This window comes from Crocodylus siamensis, chromosome 1, assembly GCF_052110815.1.
Source record: "Crocodylus siamensis isolate JL-2025a chromosome 1, ASM5211081v1, whole genome shotgun sequence".
Classification (NCBI taxonomy): Eukaryota; Metazoa; Chordata; order Crocodylia; family Crocodylidae; genus Crocodylus; species Crocodylus siamensis.
Genome location: NC_143395.1, coordinates 60,830,807 through 60,851,176, shown reverse-complemented (window position 1 = coordinate 60,851,176; position 20,370 = coordinate 60,830,807). Strand labels below are relative to the sequence as shown.

The 20,370-nt window shown below is 40.3% G+C and overlaps 1 protein-coding gene across 7 annotated transcripts in view; it reads right to left on the bottom strand.

Annotated features, from left to right (window-relative positions):
• Window positions 1-20,370, bottom strand: part of SENP6 (SUMO specific peptidase 6) — a 134,382-nt gene that overhangs the window by 73,113 nt on the left and 40,899 nt on the right. For 6 of the 7 annotated variants that reach the window (XM_090035214.1, XM_090035160.1, XM_090035194.1 and 3 more), the window contains exons 5-6: window positions 10,928-11,029; window positions 2,997-3,017 (exon numbers count right to left, since the gene is read on the bottom strand). In XM_090035214.1, coding sequence (XP_089891340.1) covers window positions 2,997-3,017; window positions 10,928-11,029 — 123 coding nt within the window. The remainder of the gene's footprint in view (window positions 1-2,996; window positions 3,018-10,927; window positions 11,030-20,370) is intronic. The other variant, XM_090035174.1, reaches the window with a different exon arrangement.

Genomic DNA, 20,370 nt, shown 5'->3' with positions numbered 1-20,370 from the left:
CCAGAAGCTCCCTAACTAAATCCTTGCTAACCCGTGGCCCAGGTGTGCCTCCCCCAGGGCCTGAGGGTGGCCCAGCAGGGAGGTGGCTGTCCTGGTCCCTACTTAGGAAGATGGAGGCAAAGAAATCGTTAAACATGTTAGCTTTGCTGTCTGGTGTGACGACTAAGTTTCCCAATGCATCCTGAAAGGGCCCCACATTACCTGGGACCTTCTTTTTACCCCCTACGTATTTAAAAAAAAAGGACTTCTTATTGTCCTTAATCTGGGAAGCTAGTCCCAGTTCCATCTCCACCTTGGCCTTCCTAACTACCCCCCTACATCCCCGAGCAACTGCAGAATAGTCCTCCCTGGTGATGAACCCTTCTTTCCATTGGGTATAAGCCTCCTTTTTAGCAAGGAGACATTCCCGGATGCTTTTGGTGAGCCACGGAGGCTTGAGTGCTCTCCTGCTCCCTTTGATCCTCGTTGGGATTACCTTCCTTTGGGCTTGGAGGATCGTCTCCTTAAGGAGCGACCACTCTCCTTGGACACCCGGCTCCCCTCCCCTCTGGGACCTCAGTGCTTCTCCAACTATCCTCCTTAGCTCGTTGAAGTCTGCCCTCCTAAAATCTAGGGCCGCTGCCTTACTGCAGGCCTTTGCCACCTTGCGCTGGATGGCGAATTCCAGCAGGTGATGATCGCTGTCACCCAGGTGGTCGAGCACCCGCAGCCTCCTCACCAGGTCATCACCCGTGGCCAGCACTAGGTCCAGCAAGGCGTCCCCCCTGGTGGGGCTGTGCACCTCCTGGGTTAGATGGAGGTCCTGAACTCTGGCCAAGAACCTACGTGAGCATTCAGACCTGGCTGACTGTTCTTCCCAGCAGATGTCTGGTCCCCCATGACTTCCACATCCTTAGCCTTCACTACCTCTGTGAGCTGACCCAAGAACTCCTGGTCAAGCTCTTCTCCCTGATTGGGAGGTCTGTAGTAGACTCCCACCGTTAAGTCCCTTTCCCCTTGACTACCTTGTACTCTAACCCAAAGTACTTCAAAGTGCCCCTCCCCTGACTCCTTGCTAATTCACGAGGGTGTGTATTCCTCCTTAATATAGAGCGCCACACCCCCACCTCTCTTTCCTATCCTGTCCTTCCTGTACAGCCTACAGCCTTTGACACTGACAGCCCAATCATGCGTTTTGTCCCACCACGTTTCCGTAATCCCCACTATGTCCGGGCTGGTGTCAGCCAGCAGGAGGATGAGTTTCTCCTGCTTGTTGCCCATACTATGAGCATTTGTGTAGAGGCATTTGAGGCCTCCTGTAAACATGGTACTCTAGACAACAACCTTTGCTAACAAGTTTGGGCAGGGAGAAGAATGAACCTAGGAGTAACAGGTTATGGAGTAGCAGGTGGCTATAAGGGAGAAATAAAATCTACCTGAAAGACATCCTCTCCTCCCCGTTACTTCTGTTGCAGAGGCAAAATCATTTAAGCCAGCAGGAGTTACCAAACTCTCAAATGCTTTTGGTTTACCTCCCCACAATGTGCAAAAAGAAGTCCCTCCCCTCCCCCCTTCTCTTCTTCCCTCTGAGTGGTAAAGAACTTTCAGCATTTAGAAATTGATATCCCACTGCTGCTAGTCTTCACTCTCAGGGAAAGGAAAATTGAGCGCTCTTCTTAAAAAGAGAAAATGAGAAGGAAGTAACTGCTGCCTACCTGAAACCAGTAAATACATGATCATCCTCTGCTACAAGAGCAGAAAGGTATAAAGAATTTCCAAAACAACAGATTTATGGACTACAGTACAAAAAGGACTCTTCTTCCATAGAACCAGAGTCCTAGTCAACAAGTTCATGTAGCTAAGGAGTCTAGCTGCTGATGGCTGTTGTGCTCAGTAGTCATCAGCAGGGATCCTTGTTTTCCCTGATTAAAAAAAACAAAACAACCCAACCACACAAATTAGCTGATAAAACCCCCCAAAATCCATGATTCAATGAAAGGCCAGTCACTCCCACCCCCAGCCCCGCTCATGCCCCTCACCCCCCACACTAGAGCCCCCTGGCCCTGCTTGTGCTCCTTACTCCCCACCCCCAAACAGCCCAGCTGGTGCCCCTCGCCTCCCATCATTTAACTGAAACGCATTAAATACCACAAAAAGTTAAAAACCAAGACAGAGAAGGTAATCAAGCCCCTTATAATAATATAATAAAGGCAAATGCTACTGTCAGCATCCCTTCGCCTTTCCATTACTTCCCGTAAAAGTAACAAGGAATCAATTAGTCATAATAGATCATTTACCAGAGAATCAAAATCAGTCACCAAATTCTATATATACACAAAAGAAAGCTACATTCTGTGCAACTTATTTTGCAATTTAAAATATTTTTTAAATTTAACCAAACTTTAGTGTCAAGCTTATACATAATGAAAGAATCATTTTCTTAAGCAATAAATGACATCAATGTAAAAGACCTAAACAAGTTAAAGCATTATTAAACAACAAAACAGTCGCATGTATTGGAACATAACATGAAATATTATGTGGGAAGCACCAATGTTTGTGTGTGTACATGCACACACGCAGTTTGAAAAATCAGCATTAAAGTGGATTTCTTTGCCCTGCGATTTTTGTTAGTTGCTACTACTTCCAAGTGCACAACACTGAAATCCAAACTCTTTTAGACTAAAAGCCAGATTTCTGTATGATTGATAAGGTAAAATTATGAAACAGTTAAAAACAAATCTGAGTATGGCAGTTTCCTTCAATATAAGGAATTTAAAGTAAGATTCCATTTCTGCAGAAAAGTGAGTCCATCTCCTTCTGCAGAAAACGTGCCCAATATCTACATATGCAAGTAGTTTGTCTCACAATGCTCCCTTTTTAATAAAATAGCCCACTTACAGCAGAACTGACCACTGATTTTACTAATTATCCTTTAGCTATAATTGGTAAAGTTCTTATTTATATAATTTTCTTATTGCTCATCGTCATGCTCATTCTATTAACATTGAGCTTACCTTTCCTTTCGGTCCAGATTGCTTAAAACATAAAAAAAGAAAAAAACGTAAGATGCAAAGACCCACATGTGTGTTGCATATCACTAAATTTCTAGTAGTTATCAAACAAATTATAACCAGCTTGTTGCTGCTTGAACTCATGCCATAATCATTTGCTAGTTAAAGAATTCCATTAGTATTTTGAGAAATAAACATACTTATTAACATTATTCCTCAAAACAGTAAGAAGTCAGTGGGCCAAGTTCTGCATTGACTTGAATCCTGTTCAAGCCCACTAAATAATTCATTTTAAATTGTAACCAGCAAGCTGCCTTTCCTCCCTCTATTATGGAAAATGGCATAAAAAGTGGAAGTGTGAGATAAAAGTGCATTGCTCTGATCTCACTGGATCACCATGCAAAATAAAAATTTTGCCATTTATTCATATTACTGTAATACATCAATCAAATACCCCACAAAAAATGTATTAAAATCCAAACATTTAAATTGAGAAAAACATATATAAAATTCCCACAATAACAAAGTACCGTCTGAGTACCCTTCTGGCCACATACGATCAACTACATCACTAGAGAGAGAAAAGCTAAATGAAAGCAATTCTCTCTTCCAAAAGCAGAAGTTTAGAAGAAGCTTCACGGGCATTAGATAGATGGGACCTATTTTTAAAGGTGTTTCATTTAAATTTAGAAGGTGTAGATGCACAGAACTTCTGGGCTTCTAGTCCTGCAAAGCTGATATGCAGAGTTTTCCAAATAAAGTACAACGATAAGGTCCTGAAAGATTCTTTCCCATCCATTACTTTTCAGAAGCGAACTATGTAAAATGCATTTGGCAAGGATTTTTGTGGGCAATACTGTATGTAATTGAATACAAAATGAGATGTCCCACCCCACTGAATATTAGGGGGATGGGGGGCACTCATCTTGGCTTTGAGTACCAGTCTAGGGCCAGCAGCTGCTCTAGCCCTGGCTCCAGCCATGACCAGAGCCTGAGACCAGAGCTGGAGCTGCTCTATGTCCCCAGGCTGGAGGCAGAGCCAGAGATGCTGCATCTGGTAGGCAGTAAGCAGGAGGGAGAAGCAAGTGGTGGTGGGGACATGAGGCAAGCAAGTGGCAGAGGAAATAAAGGGCGCGGGTGAGGTTGCTTGTATCCCTGTTTACAACCTACACCTGCCCCCACCCCACTACAACATCACCCCAACACTAATAAAATTAAATGTTCTGGCCTTTTCATCAACATGCTTCTTTTTCCCAACCAATCCACATTTTTTTCCTATGAACTTGGTCATGTGTATTATGATCTCAGTATTGAAAAACTCTGACTCTAGTTTTACTTCAGTCAACTAAACAAGGCCCATAATAGTAAACAAAAAGGGAAGTGTATAAGGTGCATGAAGTGCTGATACACAGAAGCTCACTGTATGTTATATGGGTTGTAAGCAGGGGTGCAAGCAACCTGACCCTGCCCTTTATTCCCTCTGCCACTTGCTTGGCTCCTATGCCCACCAGCACTTGCTTCCCCCTCCTGCTTGTTCCCTACCAGATGCAGCCTCTCTGGTTGTGCCTCCAGCCTAGGGACAGAGCAGAGCATGCAGTGGCTCCAACTCTGGCACTGACTCCAGGCTAATTTTTTATAGTTATATATTTAGTTTGTAATTATAAATGCACAATATTATTCATTACAAACTATATATTTGTGTATGTATATATTTTGTTTGTAATGAATAATATTGTGCATTATAATTACAAGGTAAATACCTCAAGCATTTGTTATAAGTGTTTTTCTAAGAATACACACTTGTAAATTTTACAGGTTTTCTCATAATTAGAAAAAGATATTCATTGATGCAGTCAGGTATTGAGGCAGAAAGTGCTTACAGACAGGGCAGGGGGAGGACTTTTTGGCACTTTTATCTAATAGCCGATTCAATCAGCTATTACATAGAAGCGCCAAAAAGCCCCGCTGATGCACGTCACCTATATAGACACTGGGGGAGCCGGATCAAACTGACGCTATTCCTCTTCTGGTAAAAGCACAATTTGCTTGTTTGTTTTTCAATGTCCTTCAGCACCCATAGCACCCACAGAAATTGCTTCCTGTAGCTCATACCTATGAAATCTGGTTCAGAAATGCAGTACATATATACATACTACGCCAACCCTGACACTCAAAGAAAACTCTCTCATTGGTGCAAAATAAAAGCAACGTGGTAATTACATGAGACAATATTAGTATGAGAACAGATATGTACCAACCACAGCTCTAGTTTTGCTAATTTTTAAGAATATGGTTCTTCAAAAATTAACACCTTGCAAGTTGTGCTCTGGCTCCTAATCAAAACTTCATTTTTTATAAAATAGAGGCTTGCTAAAAATACTTCCAAGTTCCTGATATTGTTTTAATTAAATCACTTTAATTAAATCCAACAAGACATGAAGTAAAGACTAATCTGGCTCATACTATTTGGCTTTCATGTGCGACTAAGCTAGAAGAGGGGATAAGCAAAAATGACAAAATTCTATCTATACCCACTTGTATAAGAATAAAAAGAGTGTTCAGTTTTATAAAAACAATACGAGATTATTAATAATCAGATGCCGCAATGGTTGCTCCCTCCCCACCCCCACAAAAACTACCAAAAAAAGAAAAAAAAAAAAAAAAAGACCTGTGACTTCCATGCCAGAAATATAGCCTATGTACTATTAAATTTACTCGTTTTCTGTTTTGATATAAATTTATCTATCATTGCAATCATCAATACATTGAATAAATTAGTCATTTTTTACAAGTAGTAATTAGTTATGTTGCCATACAGTTAAATACTTCTACAAAATAAAATTAGCTCAAAGAATGACACTACTTTGTGTCTGCAACATAAGAGTAAGACTGGGTCCTTCAACCATTTGTATTGGCTACTTTTCTCTCTATATTGAATTGTATAACTAGTTTAATGCATTCAATAATTTATTCTATGCATGCCTTGTATTCCAACTAAAATTCCCTTCTGATGACAAACTACAAGCATTTACTTATAAACTACTGATGAATATCTGAAGAGTTCTTTAAAGAATTCAGCAAAGAATTATCCCATATGTATCTATATACAACAGGATATTGTAATGACATATGTTTGGGTAAACAAAATTGTATTTATTTTTAAATCTATACCCCCCAAATATTCCTATTTATAAAACATAAATTCCTAAATTAAATGAAGTCACCCTCTTACAGGGACAGACTGTTCAATTTAGCATTCAGGGTAAATCATTTTTTAGAAGAGTCAAAGTGATTTACAAGCCTATGCCTCCCCCCACACCACCCCTGTCACCTCCAAGAGAAACAAAACTTAGGCAGCTACTTTTCATTGAAAATTGGGAATTAGGAGCTTTAAGAAATTACTTATATATTGTCACATTTTCATAGGATCACTTCAGATCCTTTCAAAAGCCTACTCTCCAAAAACAGAAGTTACCTCAGTAAGTTCATACTGGCTAAGACATTCTCTATAAGCAACCAACACAGAAAATGACATTATTCCCCCCGGCTTAAAAAAAACCCAAAAAACCCCACACACTTACTTTTGGTCTCATTCACCTTTTATTACAACTGAAGGCAAAACAACACCAGTAAGTGGTGCTCAAAAACAAGTTGGGCTAATTAGGCCTTAGTTACTGTCATTCATGTGTCATTCGTGGTATGCACTCATCTAAATAGTAGATGCAAAACAAACTAAAAATAAAAGTAATCCTAGCAGAAGGCGCCATTCAAATATTTTTCCACTTTTAATGTTTTCCCAAGTACAGAATCTAAAGATAAAAAAACCTATTTGATTACTTAGTACATCAATGAAGAATTGTTTCCTAGTGTACATTTGCTAGGGTGTTTCAGAGTCAAATCTAGTTTTAAGTATCCCCACCAATAAAGAGAGGAAAAAAATAGAGGGGCTATTTCACAGCCAGACACCTCACAATCATGATGTTTTCTATAATATTCAAAGCATTTCCTATTAATTTCACCTCGTTACTACCTGTTGTATCTCAGTCATTGCAGTATAGAATTAATTACAATTCTCAATCTAATCTCTAAATCTCCATCTTGTTATTTTTTCCTCATCACAAAAACTCATCATGTTTTGGGGTTTCCAGTATGTCACGAATGTTTTACTGTACAGATGTGGGGTATGTAGCCTCATTGGAAAGTCTATGTTATGCTGTATCCATCTATGTTGCTTTGATTGTTGTATAAATTATATTATGATGCTTATGTATATATCTTGATAATTCAGGCAAGAAACTGATATGCATACTTAAAGACAACTGACACTTCCAGACACAGGCAGGAGACATTAATGGGTTGGGCACCCCAGGGTATGGTCTGCCTGCAATGAATAAAATCCACTCCACAGTAGAGAGGCAACAGAGAAATGGCTCTTTTGCCAGAGGGGTTCCAGGTGTCTCAGGGAGACCAGAACTTCCTGGAGAATTTGTGATTAATGAGAATGCTGATGAAAGGAGGGGAGCAGGGGGTGCTGGCTGGAGGTGATTTAGGAAGCTAGCTGTGGGAATCACAATTGGGTCCACTGTGTTTTAAGATGCAAATCGGAGTATTACAATTTCAGTTGCTCCATCTCTTACTGAACATTCAAAAAATAGACAAATTGGAGGACTGGACCAAAATAAATCTCACGAGGTTCAACAAGGACAAGTGCAAAGTCCTGCAATTAGGAAAGAACAATCCCAGTACCAGGACAGGCTGGGAGCTGACTGGCTGAGCAGCAGCTCTGCAAAAATAGGACCAGGGGATTACAGTGGACAATAAGCTAAATACAAGCCAACAGTGTCCCCTTGTTGTCAAGAAGGCTAATGGCATACTGGGCTGCATCGGTAGGAGCACTGCCAGTTTGAGGGAAGTGATAATTCCCTTCTATTCAGCACTGGTGAGGCCACAGCTGCAGTATTGTGTCCAGCTTTGGGCCCCTCACTATAGAAAGGATGTAGACAAATTGAAGAAAGTTCAGCGGAAGGCAATAAAAATGGTTAGGGGGCTAGGGTACATGACTTCTAAGGAGAGGCTGAGGGAATTGGAATTATTTAGTACGGAGAAGAGAAGGCTGAGAGGGAATTTAATAGCAGCCTCCAACTACCTGAAGGGTGCACCCGTTCCAAAGAGGATGGAGCTAGGCTGTTCTTAGTGGCCACATCCAGATGAGCGTGGCTATGCAGTATGTGGCACCACAGACACGTCTGCAGAACCATACACTACACATTCAGTTCTTCTCTGAGCTGCTAGAGAAAAGTGCAGAACATCCAAACGTCAAAAAAACCCACAGAAAAAGAAACGAAGAGTAGAGTAGTGCACATGGTGGAAGCACTGGATGAAGCCTGGCCAGCTGGAGCAACACTTGCTAGACATACTCCGCGCTGCAGTATCGCCACTGCTGCAGCCCCAGAAGGGCCCCAAGTAAGGCTGCTGGGGATAGCCAAGTGCTGTCCCCAGCCTGTCGTACCACATCCGGAGTAACTTGCATACCAGAGTGCACATGGCACAGGCGTTACCTGGGGCAAGTAACAGTGGCACAAGGTGCACCACCATTAGTTGTCCCCAGGAAGGCAAATATCTACACATGGCTGGATGTGATCTGCCACCACTGACAACAAAACAAGGAGAAATGTTCTCAAGTTGCATCAAGGGAAATTTAGGTTAGATATAAGGAAGAACCTTCTCACTAGGAGGGCAGTAAAACATTGGAACAGGTTACCTAGAGAGGCCAGGGAATCTCCATCCTTGGGAGTTTTTAAGACACAGCTAAACAAAGCGTTCGCTGGGATGATGTAGTTGGGGATGAACTGCTTTGAGCAGCGCGTTGGACTAGATCACCTCCTGAGCTCCTCTGCAACCCTAATTTTCTATGATTCTGTATGGTTGACTTAGAACCCCAGGCTTTGGAGGTTCCAGGGCTAGCAAAATCAGAAAGGCTTTAACCCTAGAAATACTGGCAGGACTCTCAGGAGAGTTAGGATGTAGCCAGATGAGCAAGTAAGAAACTTTGTTTTGTTTTTCTGCCTTCAAACATATGCTCAGTTTTGCTTGCATAATTCATTCTCCTACATAAATCCTTTTGTTGTTTTATCTTACTACCTTCAGAAAGTGATTTCTTGGAGAGCAATATTACAGTAATATTTCCATGGAAAAGGGAACATAAAATTTTTTTCACAACCCAATGGGAAGGCCACGTAGAGCTAGCAGATTCTCTTGCTGCTGCTGTGAGGTCCAGTATAAGGGCAGTGGAGCTGATGCTTGCTGCAATAAGGAGTTATGCCAGGGAAAATTCAGTCTGTTCCTTGAGGACAGTGCAGAGAAACTCAAGGCACTTGTTGACCCCTGTAGATGGGTTTGTGACACTGCTCATGTATTCAATTTGACAAGGTCTACATGCTTTTAGCCTTTTTCTCCTTACTTATAAAAGACAATCCCTACAGCACCCCATCTCAGTTGCTTTTTTAACATTGTTCAGACAGTTAAATGAGTTAGCCTTCTCCAGCAATTAATGGCCCAAAAGTGGACACAGTATACTAATTACCACAGTAGTAGTACCAAAGAGAAAGGGACTATACATCCAATTACAAAAGAAAAAAAATTGTGCTACTCTTGCATTTGTTCTCCTAGATCATTAATGAACATATTAAAGGTAAGACTTAACAGACACTTAGAGGGAATCTCGAAATACTTCCCTCCAACAAAATGACTTTATTGGCTAGTGTAATTGTTTGTTTTTAAAACGAGAGAGGAAGTCAAAGAAAGGACAAGGATAAAGCTATAGATCAGAAAATTGATTATCTGAGACAAGAGGTATGGACAAGCTGTGCATGTGGCACACAGCAGATCAGAGAGGACAAGCAGCACAGTGGCAGATAGGGCAGGAAGCAGAAAACAGAACAGAAGATGGAGCAGGGGAAAGGGATGAAAATGGTACTTAGGAAAAGGTGTGGGCTAATTTGCAGCATGCCTGCCAAAAGGTTTGGCCTGCATTTGTCTAAAAAGATAGATAAAAACCCAGTTTTCAACCAATGCATTTTATGTGCATGTAATCCAATTCAAATATGTGAATTTCAGGGGCTGAATTTTGTGGGAGATTTAACTAAAACCTATTATACAATTACCAGTTGCCCTTTCCACTCATTATGACCCTGTTTCAATGAACATTTATACATACCCACAACCAACCTTACTAATTTCAGCAGATACTGAGGACTGTTTTTGTTCAATTATTTTTAAAGCAGCGTTTAATGTTTTTGTCATAATCACATTTGGGTCTGCTGTATTTTTTTAAGATGCAAATCTGATACGACTTTAGAGATGCATCTGTTACTGAATCTTCAAAAAGGTCAGGAAAAACTGGGAATTTTGTGCATCTGTGTTCAACAGGGGTGGGCAAAATACATCCTGCAGGAGCGAAAGCGTCAAGGTGAGCGTGTGCGTGCCACCCTCAACAGCTCATCAAAACTCAGTAAGTAGCCCTCTAAGTCAAATAATTGCCCACCCTGCTCTTAAATAAATAGCATCCAGTGGAGTTTCATAATCAATAGAAAATGATTTTCTAAAACACTTCTACTATCCCAATGAAGACTGTATTTCATAAAATGCCTTAGAATGAGTACTTTGTAAAAATAAAAGACAGTTTCACACTGTAGTTTAACAGAATAAGATTCATGATTCAATTGATGCTAACAATCTAAAGGATTTGGAGAGCATCATGTTCTTTGCTTTAAGATATTTACAGGACTATGAAAATTGTCCTGTATGAAGCTCAAGAGTGAGAAAGGACAATAAGAAACTTCCTTTGAAAACCACACACCTGTACAAACACCATAAAAGGAAATGTGTATTTTAAAAGGGAGGGAGGAACAAAAACCTAGTTACTTTAATTTTACCTTTGGGCTGCTGTTTTTACTACTGGCATCTGGGCATGAGCATGGTGAAAATGTCTACCGAGTACCACTGCTCCAGTACAGGATATATTTTGAGCATTTTCACTGTGAAAAGAAAAAAGAATTAGGTAAGAAAAAGTTCCAAACCTAAGCAAAACTCAGAATATTTTTTTTTTTTTAAAGGAAAGTGTCATGAAGCTAAAATGTCTATTTTTTTTAAAAAACATTTTAAAAACCCCCAGCATAACCATGTAGGAGGGTTTTCAGCTTCCTCTCATCTGTTGGTTCCAAAGTTACGGTCTTGTGTCATGACAATAACGTTCTGCAGTTAGGTTCTATAATCTTTTGTGAGCAAAAACTTTTGATTTGACCATTCTATAAAACTGCAAAACAAAAATCATATAAAATCTAAACTAAACTGTTATACCAAAGACCTGGAAATTCAGAGGTCCTAAATTCTAATCTTGCCACAATCTACCTTTGCGAACACAACTGCCATGCAGAACAGAACATCTGCCATCTACCCCAGCATCAAATGTCCAAAAGCAGCTAGTACTGAACTCTTTAGAGGATAGAACAGATTTATGAATAAAATAGACAGTTATGAAATATTGTACCCAAGAGGAACAATGTTTTCTTATGTGGCAGTTGGTAGTCTTGTAAAATCCCTTTTATTTTACCTACTCTGGAGACAAGCCTTTATGCATCTTGCCAAATTCTTCATCTCAAAGACATCTTGTAATAACGACATTCCAAATTAATGATACACTGAATTTAGAAAAAAGTATTTACTGATATTTAAATGTTGCTACATCCATAATTAATTATCCTTTTGTAACTGCACTAGGAGAAGGACAAATAGGAAAGCTTAATTTTAACTGCAATTAAGTTATATCCCATTGCATTTTTTTATTTGAGCAGTTTTAATGTATTCATCCGGAAGTCTCTGTATGCTTTAGTCATCTGCTCATCTCTGGACCTGTTATACTTCTGTTGTAGATTTTTTTAAAGTTTACTAGAACCTAAGGAGAACATTAACACTTAATAATGAAACAGTACTTTAAATTTTTCTCCTTTTCCGCATAAATACTATAATATGTTTCTCAATACATGGATTTTTGGTGAAACACATAATGGTAGTCAACTAGCTCTTCACAACAATTACCAGGTTTTTCTAAGCTATTGCAAGAAAATTGTATGTGTGTATGATTGCTTCAGATTATTCATCTATTGAAGGCAAGGTCTTTATCCCTTAAGTATTGCTCATCACTTTTTTATATCTCAACTTATCTAAGTATTTTGTACAATCCACAAATACTGTTATCTCATTATTTACTCCCCCTCCTCTTTTCAAACTGTGGAATTCCACTGTTAACCTCTTCCACATTTAAAAACTGACCACTTACTTTTGTTCTTCGCACTCTGTGTTATTCAGTTTCTAACCCATTACAGTGCTTTGGCCTCTGTATTAGAACTATATATTTTCTTATTGTCAACTTTCTTCATGAGGCCAACAGTTTTTGGAAGTCAAATAAATGTGAACTATTTTTTATCCACTATTTTGTCCATAAGCTTAAGAAACTATTTTAAAAGACAAAACTCTCTTTTAAAAACCATATTGGTTTGTATCTACTGTTGTATGTTCATCAATATATGTTTCATTATTATTTAATTACCTGTTTCAATCAATTTACTAACTGTCATGGGAAGCGTTTCAAAGCAAAAAAGGCCCTTGAGAATAGGAGTAATTTTCCTGTACTCATCCCAGAAGAAAGGAAGACTGGGGAAAGCATCAGCATGCCACATTTCTGGAAGAGTATTCACTCTGGATTGGTGGCAGGTGAGCTGCATTTGGTACTTCTGATCCCAGAGAGGGGCAGCCAGCAGGAGACTCCAGTGTCAGGAAGCCTGAAACGCCAGAAAACTCTTCTCTCAATGCCTGTCTGCAGTGTGTCTGGCAGTGCAGAGGTGCTAGGAATAAGGTACAGGTGCTCAGAGGGCCACCACTTCAGGAAGCTCTGCCACGGGGAGCTCAACCAATGGTGCAGCAGATGAGAAGCTGCCTCCAATAAGTGATGGCAAGTGAAGTAGGAAGACCCAGTGAGCTCAGCCCTCCTTGAGGGTAGGACTGCTCTACCGCTAGGCAGGCTGCGACAGGGGTTTTGGACTTAAGGGCTTAGAACTGGCTTATGGGTAGTGCGGAGGGGAGTGGGAAACTAGAAGGCTACCAGGTTTGGTTCCTTCAACCCTGAGGTCAGGTGACAGAACACCCCCTGCCCAGGATAAGGGGTTAGCCCCTGAGTAATTCACTCTGAAACTGACAACCAAAGGTGTGGTCAGGACACGGTGTAGGGGAGGAAGAGCCCCATAAAGCAGTTTTGCTGGGTAGTCTAAAGTAATTCTTCCCAGGGAGCCAACTCCCAAATCAAAAGAAGAAATATTATGGTCATGGCAGGCAGAAGACAACATCGGGGGTGGAGGTAGCAATAGCTCCTCCTTAGCCAAATTACATAAAGGGAGAAGCTAGGTGTTATACCACCTATCGTCGACACTAATATATTTAACAAATGTTCACTGCTTCAAAAGTCCCAGAACAGACCACAATCCTACTTTGAAATTACTAATACAATCTTTACTACCATGCATTACTTTTGGGTAACAGTTAAAGATTATGTATTTTTTAACATCTCTGTCACTTTCTTAATTCTTGGAGTTGCATCAAATCCATCTTCTGTTGCTCTTTGTTTTTACTGCCTCCTTTTTGACATTTTAACTACTGAAAACACTCTATTCTTACTACCTGAAGACAGTAAAACTTGCAGAAGTTTACTTTTCTAGCATCTTCAATGATGAAGACTGGCACAAAATGCACACACCTCTTCTCCAATATTATTTCACTTATTTGTTGATCCTTGAAACAGTTAGATTAATAAAAAGGCCCCACCAAGTCTCTTCCAAGCTCATGATATATTTGAATAAAGCTTGATAAAGCTTATTGCAAAATATGACAACTTCAGAAGAATTTTATCAAACATTGTCAGATTCTGTAGGGAAATAAGTGCCTCACTCCACCAATGTTTCAGGATGATCATGCACTCTAACAAATCCTTCTAAGAGTATTTACTTGAATATAAGACAAGGTCCCCTTCCCCACCACCCAATTGGCATGGGGAAAATTGGCATTTATCTAACTGCATACAAGGAAATCACACAAAATACACTGTCCGTCATTAAACTGCTGCCAAAAGCAGCATGTGCTCAGCAATGGAAACCAACTATGAAAATGATTAAGTGCAGTCAACACTGAGCATCAGTGTGCACACACACATATGCGTGTGTGCACACACATATGCATATGTACACACACATATGCATATGTACACACACGTATGTGTGTGGCCCGTTAACCCCCCACCCCCCCAAAAATAGGCAGTTGCTGCCTCAGGAGGGAATGAGCACCAGACCTGAAGGTACTGCAAAACCAGGCTGGCACACAGTGATCGAAGCAAGCTCCAAGACCCTCTCCTGGTGCCAAAAATGTTGATAGGAACCTACCACAGGAATAGCTTAGTGCAAGCCATCTGAACAAAATATATGATAGTGCCTGTTGTATGCAGTCTCCCTCAGCACCAACTCTTTTTTCAAGTCATGGTGTGCCACTACAACGAATATACTTTGACTTCCTCTTCACACCCACAGCCGAACTGCGCCTTTCTTTCCCATTTTCAGTTACTCTCATTTCTTCACCAGCCTTAAGGCTAGGGACAGAAATTACACATAAACCAGTATAAGTGATCAGAAACCAGCTCAAATCTGTAATACAACAGAAGTTATATGCACATAATCCTCTCTCAAAACAGCCAAAACTGGTTTAAGATAAACTTGGATGAATGTATGCAACAGGGGGCCTTCCCAAGGCCAATTCAATGTTGGCCCACCCATCTGTCTCTGAGTTAACCACCCACGTCTTTCTTGCCTGGCACAGACGATAAATGGTTATGATGTTACTCATGTGGGAGGCTGCTTATTCAGAACCCCAATGTTAAGGGGAATATCTGCAGCTCTGTTCCACCCATACATTGCCTTGCAAATGGCATTCCAGGCAGCTAACCTCAGCTATTCCCTTCACCCACTAATTGTGTTCACCTCTCTGGGACCTTCAGCTCCCCCTTATGCTCTTGCTCTGTCTCAGGCTAGTCAGGATCCCAAGCCACTTTGCCCTGTGGGCAATCCCTTGCGATGGGCCCCTGGCCCTTTTGACCCATCTCTGGGTCCTGGCCCCAGCATTGACCAGTCAAGTACCTCAGAACCTCCTGAGCTGCTTGCCTGCTTTTACCCTCACAACTCCACTGGAACAACTGAGCCGCAGGTCTTTCTACAATCTCACAGGTCTGGGATTACCCAGCTAGGACTGTGAAGGGGCTGGAGGTTATTAGGAACCCCTGACCTGCCTTTCACCAGGGAGGTTTACAGCCCTAGCATTTCATAGGGCTGCCATGCCACCAGCAACCCCATCAGGCCTCCATTCCCTGGCAAGGTGCAGTTTTAGGTCATGCCCAGGACTCAGAGCCTCCTCCATCCCCATAGGCCTAGCCCATAGACATCCAAGTTGTTCCTTGCAGAGCTCAGCAGGCAGGTGTTTCTCCTCTGCTGGCTGATTACAAACTGCCTTCAGCTCAGGGAGCTGGGCCTTAAAATGGCTGCCCTAATCAGGCACCCAGCCCTTAAAGTGGCAGGTACCAACAGTGCCCTGCCACAATGTAGTATTAGACTGAACTGTTTTAGGTTAAGTTGTTTTATTGATCTTCTGTCCCAGATCACCTCCAGCGTCAAGTTAACACATTGTACCCCAGCATCCCAGGATGCTTTGAATCTCTCCTACAATCTTCCCCCTCCCCACACAGGGTGGGCAGGCTAGCCTTAGCCCAAATGGCTGCTCCAACCAAGCAGGGAGGCATGTTCTAGAGCCACCCTAACTTCTGGCCTGGGCCACATCAGGCATGTGACTATTTCTGGAATCAAAAGTGATTATCCATTCACTTGGCTTATCAGTTCAAACTATGCATCTTAGACTAAACTGCAAAGATTGAATCAATTCAGCCTCAGGCTTTTTAAACTGTCTGTACTTGGCCCAAATATCTGGCAAACATCACCAAACAGGGCCCTGAACAGCTTACCCAGAACCCTCTATTACCCCTTTTCTTAGCCTGTCACACGTGATTAGCATGGCCCCGCTTTCCATGAGGTGAAGCTGGACCAGGTTGCCCAGTATCTCATCTACATATAAATTTCTGGAGCATCCCAGGACTCATGACAAAAAACACCTGGTTCCAGTCGTGAGTGGGGGCTGAATAATGGATTTTTTTTTGCAGACGGGGGAGGGGGGGTGCTAATCTGGAGTACATGCACATAAAACTGAGCCGTGCTAAGCTGTGGGGTCACCACAGTTTGAAATGCTGTTGACTCCGGTGGGGCTTGGCCCAATGAACTATGCAGTAAAATCACAAACCTTTGGTTTTGGACTAACATCATGCATAGTTTGTACTACATGTAAGTTGGTGCCAAATTGGTGCCAAAATGCTGCCCAAACATGTATTTATGGAGTACCTGTGCTAAAACTTGTGAGATCAAAACCTTTCGGCCATCAATTAATTTTCCTTACTGTAGCAGTGTGAAGGGGACAAAATTCAAGGCAAACCTCCAATGATTAGATTATATTCCTGGAAAACAACAAATTTATAAATTTTCCATATAAAGAATCTGATTATTGGAGGGGTTGTCTTATAATCAGGATCATCTTCTATTCAAGTAAATACAGTGTGTCAATCTGCTGTCCCCAATATAGAAAAGAACACTGTTCTTACATAGAGGCCCTTATGCTGCATCTGATAAAGCAGGCTGCAGACCACAAAAGATCATGACTCTCTGAATCAGTCTCTAAGGTGCCACCATGCCCTGCCTTCTGTATTACACAGAATCTCCCCTCTGTACTGCATGCAAGTCAGATCCTCCTGATCTACCTCCTGCTTCTTCTACCTGCCCACTTAGTGTGGATACCCACTGTTCTTAGTGAGCAAGACAAAATTAACTGCCATCAACTATATAAAGTTGATAATTCCAAACTGTAGCAGTTCATAATACTGCTGAGTACCTTTCCTGGACAAGGAAGCTCTTCAAATTCAAAAGTACAACTCTGCTCAAACTCTGCATCCCTATAATGGAAAATTCTCAGTGTGCTTGGAATTTTCAGATACTCATTTGACCTTGGAAATAAAATTATGTTCAAGCTGCATTTTTGGGAGGTCTACAAAATGGTCATATATTTAAGCAGATGTTCATGAAATTGAACAAAAACTCTCACAACTAATATGTGAGTAACTCTCTACCAAACATCAAATCCTCACTGCAAAGCAAGAGGCACTGAGCTTTCCAAATAACTAAACACGGCCAAAACTATGCATTTCGTTCTGACCTTATTTGCAGGACTGCTGAACTTGCTTAGAAATATTTCAAAAAAATAAAATCCATACCCTGCATGGCTAAAGTATGGCAAACTTGTAAGCAACTGAAAACAGGGTTTTATAGTGGAATGCATTCACTAAATTAAGGTTTTGCTACCATATCCACTTACAATATATACACTATAGTAGCTACATCGCAAAACACTCATTATGTGAAACCTAAGACCTGAAAAATAAAAGAGACACGCCTGTCACTGTCCACCATCCCTTCGTGCCTCCCTTATCAAGGCATTCCCCACACACTACCATGCTATTACAGATTCTAAAATGCTTTCTATCTGAGGTTCCCCATCTTACAGACTGGAGAGAAAAAAAATAAATACAGTAAAGGTCACAGACTACCACTGACAGGTTCAAGATTTTCAGATACCCAATCTGTTTTATATTTAATAGTGATGTACTGTATTTTTTCCACATATTTCACCCCCCAAGTAAAATACACACCTTGTTTTTTAGAAGGTAGAAGAAAGGGAAAAAATATTTTCTGAGGGTTATGGCTGCATAGGGCAGGGACAGAGCCTAATCTTCAGCTCACTCACCCTTTCTTTCCTGCTTAACAACAAGATGTAACCCTAGCTGCTGTGAAGACTGGTATCCACAGGTGAATCTACAAATTTTGAAAAGAGCTAAAACCAAATCTACAAGGCTATGACAGAGGAAGAGAGACCAGGACTAGGTAAAAGAGAGCAAAGCTGCCATAAGAAAGGTTAGCTGGTCTAGTGGAACCTCAAGGCCATTAAAAAGAGACAGCTGTTAACACCTATGAAGTGAAGGACACAGAGCCATTACCATCAATGGACTCCCTCAGCTGCTAAACAGAAGTGCCATTGCTGCTGCAAGCAGGAACGAAAGCTAGATCAGGAATAAAAGCATAGTACTTCTACTCCAGACAGAAAATCACTATCCCTGCTTAAAAAGGCATACACCCCAATTTTGGGGGGAAGGGTGTGTGTGATATGCAAGTAAATGTGGTGAACTGTACAACTAATTTGCTCAGTTTGCTGAGAATTAGATGTTCAAAACTCAAGAGAATAATTACAGAACACCCTCCACGCTGTGTGTCAAAGGGCACACATTACTACTCTTTACTGCAGGCAAACTGTGAACTGGTCACAGTTATGCATATGCAAAATACAAGTGATTGAAAAATTAAAATTGTAAGGTTCCTTATGATACACGTATTATATAAACAAGTTGTTATGCTATTGCAGCTCCAGTATTAAATCAAGATAATTACTCACAGTATAATCACATTATTCAACCAGATTAAAAGATCAAAGTTGGAAAAGTAGTTAGAAGTCAGTCATAGCACTAGGCTGAACAAGAAAAAAAATTTCACTGTACCAAGGTGGTCCTGTTTTTTATAATTCCCCTCATAAAGTAGGTTAGGCTAATGAAAATATTTACTTTTTCAGGCTATTTTACACTAGTTCCACTTATTATAAGGATATAAAATTATTTTTAATTTTGTTTCAGAATTTCTAAAATAAATGAACATGTTTACTTATTTTGCAGGAGGGGGGTGATTTTGTTTTGATTGATAACTGTGTGAAGAGAAGAAAAAGGAGTTTTTAATTTCTGCTCAGCTATCACTAGTATATGTAAGAAACAGTACTTTTATTATTTGAAATAGCTTACTGCTGAAATCCACAGGAAAATGTTTTGAAAATCCAGCATCATGACCACAAATGTGACTACAGACCCTTTCAATGAGGGGCAGACACAAAGCTGGTGAGTGGTTATTTCAAATACTTATTAAAGTTTAAGACTATGAAGTATTTTTTTTTACCGCTGGGAGTCCCAGTCCACCTAGGATAAGAACTGCTAAATTAAGAAGTCTAAGGCCATTGACAGATGTTCATTTAAATGTGTGATGGGCTCTCATCCCTAATCCCCTCAATTGCACCTCTTGCCATGCCATGGCATGGCAAAGAGAGAGAGAAACACACCCAAATTCTGTAGGAAGGGTAGAATCTGTAGCAAACTCCATCACTACAAAGGCTCTTTCAGTAAGAAAATTCTAGTTTTTGAAGAGTTAAAGGAACTGTTTAAGTGGTTAGAAGTACTCCAAGTAGACAAGGCATGTTTAATATACATGCAAAAGGCTTTTTCTCTAGTAAAACATAGCAAAGAAACTGCTTGTACCTTTATAAACAGGCATTAAAAAAAAAAAAAAAAAAAAAAAAAAAAAATCAGGTTCAAGAAGAGACTCCTGGAATGGAAATAAAAGGAATGGAAATGAAAACAATTTCATTAAATGTGGTCAAATAAGAAATTTAAAAAAGTTTTAAAAAAATCTGTAGTCAAGCAAATTTTAAAACTGGTTGCTAGTAAGCACTCAAATCATATTAAAAGATGTAATGGAAACCTGTATTTGTAAAGTACAAATAAAAGATAGCCAATATGGATCGAGGCACAGCAAGCCATTACTTTCTGAAAATATAGCAACAAATATCATCAGTGTTCTATGTTGCTGATAGCCACATAATGATTATTTTTAATGAATGAGAGTACTGCAGGATAGTCATACAGTAAAAACAATTTTAGCACAACTAAACCTTTTGAGAACACAAAAAATTTACAGTTCTTAAACTTGTTAAATGAAAACAAAACGCCACATAAAGAAACAAAGAGAGAGAGACTGATGACAGTAAAGTTAGATTAGCAAATATTCCAGTTTAAAGTGCTGCAGTGTTGATAGGTTTTATAAGTGTAGCAATGCAGTGCAAAATGAAAAAAAATTATATATTTTGCAGAGCTTCAGCAATATTCAAACTGGCTAGGAATCAAGGACAATAAAAAGTCCTTCTTCAAATATGTGGGAAGTCAGAAAAAGAACAAGGGCAACATCGGACCCTTGCTGAACCAAATGGAGCAACTGACAACTGACACCCAAGAGAAAGCTGATCTCAATGATTATTTTGC